General features: G+C 47.6%; 1 protein-coding gene across 4 annotated transcripts in view; it reads left to right on the forward strand.

The window, feature by feature from the left end:
* Nucleotides 1-546, forward strand: part of Cc2d1b (coiled-coil and C2 domain containing 1B) — a 16,770-nt gene that overhangs the window by 4,022 nt on the left and 12,202 nt on the right. For all 4 annotated transcript variants that reach the window (XM_026781980.1, XM_026781978.1, XM_026781981.1 and 1 more), the window contains exon 3: nt 403-458. In XM_026781980.1, the coding sequence (XP_026637781.1) occupies nt 403-458 (56 nt within the window). The remainder of the gene's footprint in view (nt 1-402; nt 459-546) is intronic.

The following is a 546-nucleotide window of genomic DNA, read 5'->3' on the forward strand; positions in this document are numbered from 1 at the left end:
TCCCGAGTGTTTTGAGAACCTTTCTCTGAGGCTGGAAACATGGCTTTTCTACTAAGAGCACTTGGGTGTGGTTTCCAGCTCCCTCAGGGTAGCTTAAAACAATCTATAACTTCAATTTCAGGGAATCTGGCTTCTGACTTACGTGGCCACCAGACATATGATACACATCCATACATGCAGGCAAAACATTCTTACAAATAAAACTATAAAATCTCTATGCCAGGGAATGCACGCCTTTAATCCCAGCACTTGGGAGGCAGAGGCAGGCGGATCTCTGGGTTTGAGGCCAGCTTGGTCTACAAAGTGAGTTCCAGCACAGCCAGGGCTATACAGAGAGGCGCTGTCTTGAAAACACAAAATAAATAAACTCTTTTTTTAAAAAAAATATTTCTGTGTTCTTAGCTGGGGCTTTTCGTGGAGTTCAACACTGAAGACATGCTCCTGGGGGCGGATGAGACCGAAGACGACGGAGACCTAGAGGCTGAGCTGTTGGCTCTTACTGGGGAGACAGGGAGCACAAGCAGGAGGCCAGCACCCAAGGGGCGT

This window comes from Microtus ochrogaster, chromosome 10 (assembly GCF_000317375.1).
Source record: "Microtus ochrogaster isolate Prairie Vole_2 chromosome 10, MicOch1.0, whole genome shotgun sequence".
NCBI lineage: Eukaryota > Metazoa > Chordata > Mammalia > Rodentia > Cricetidae > Microtus > Microtus ochrogaster.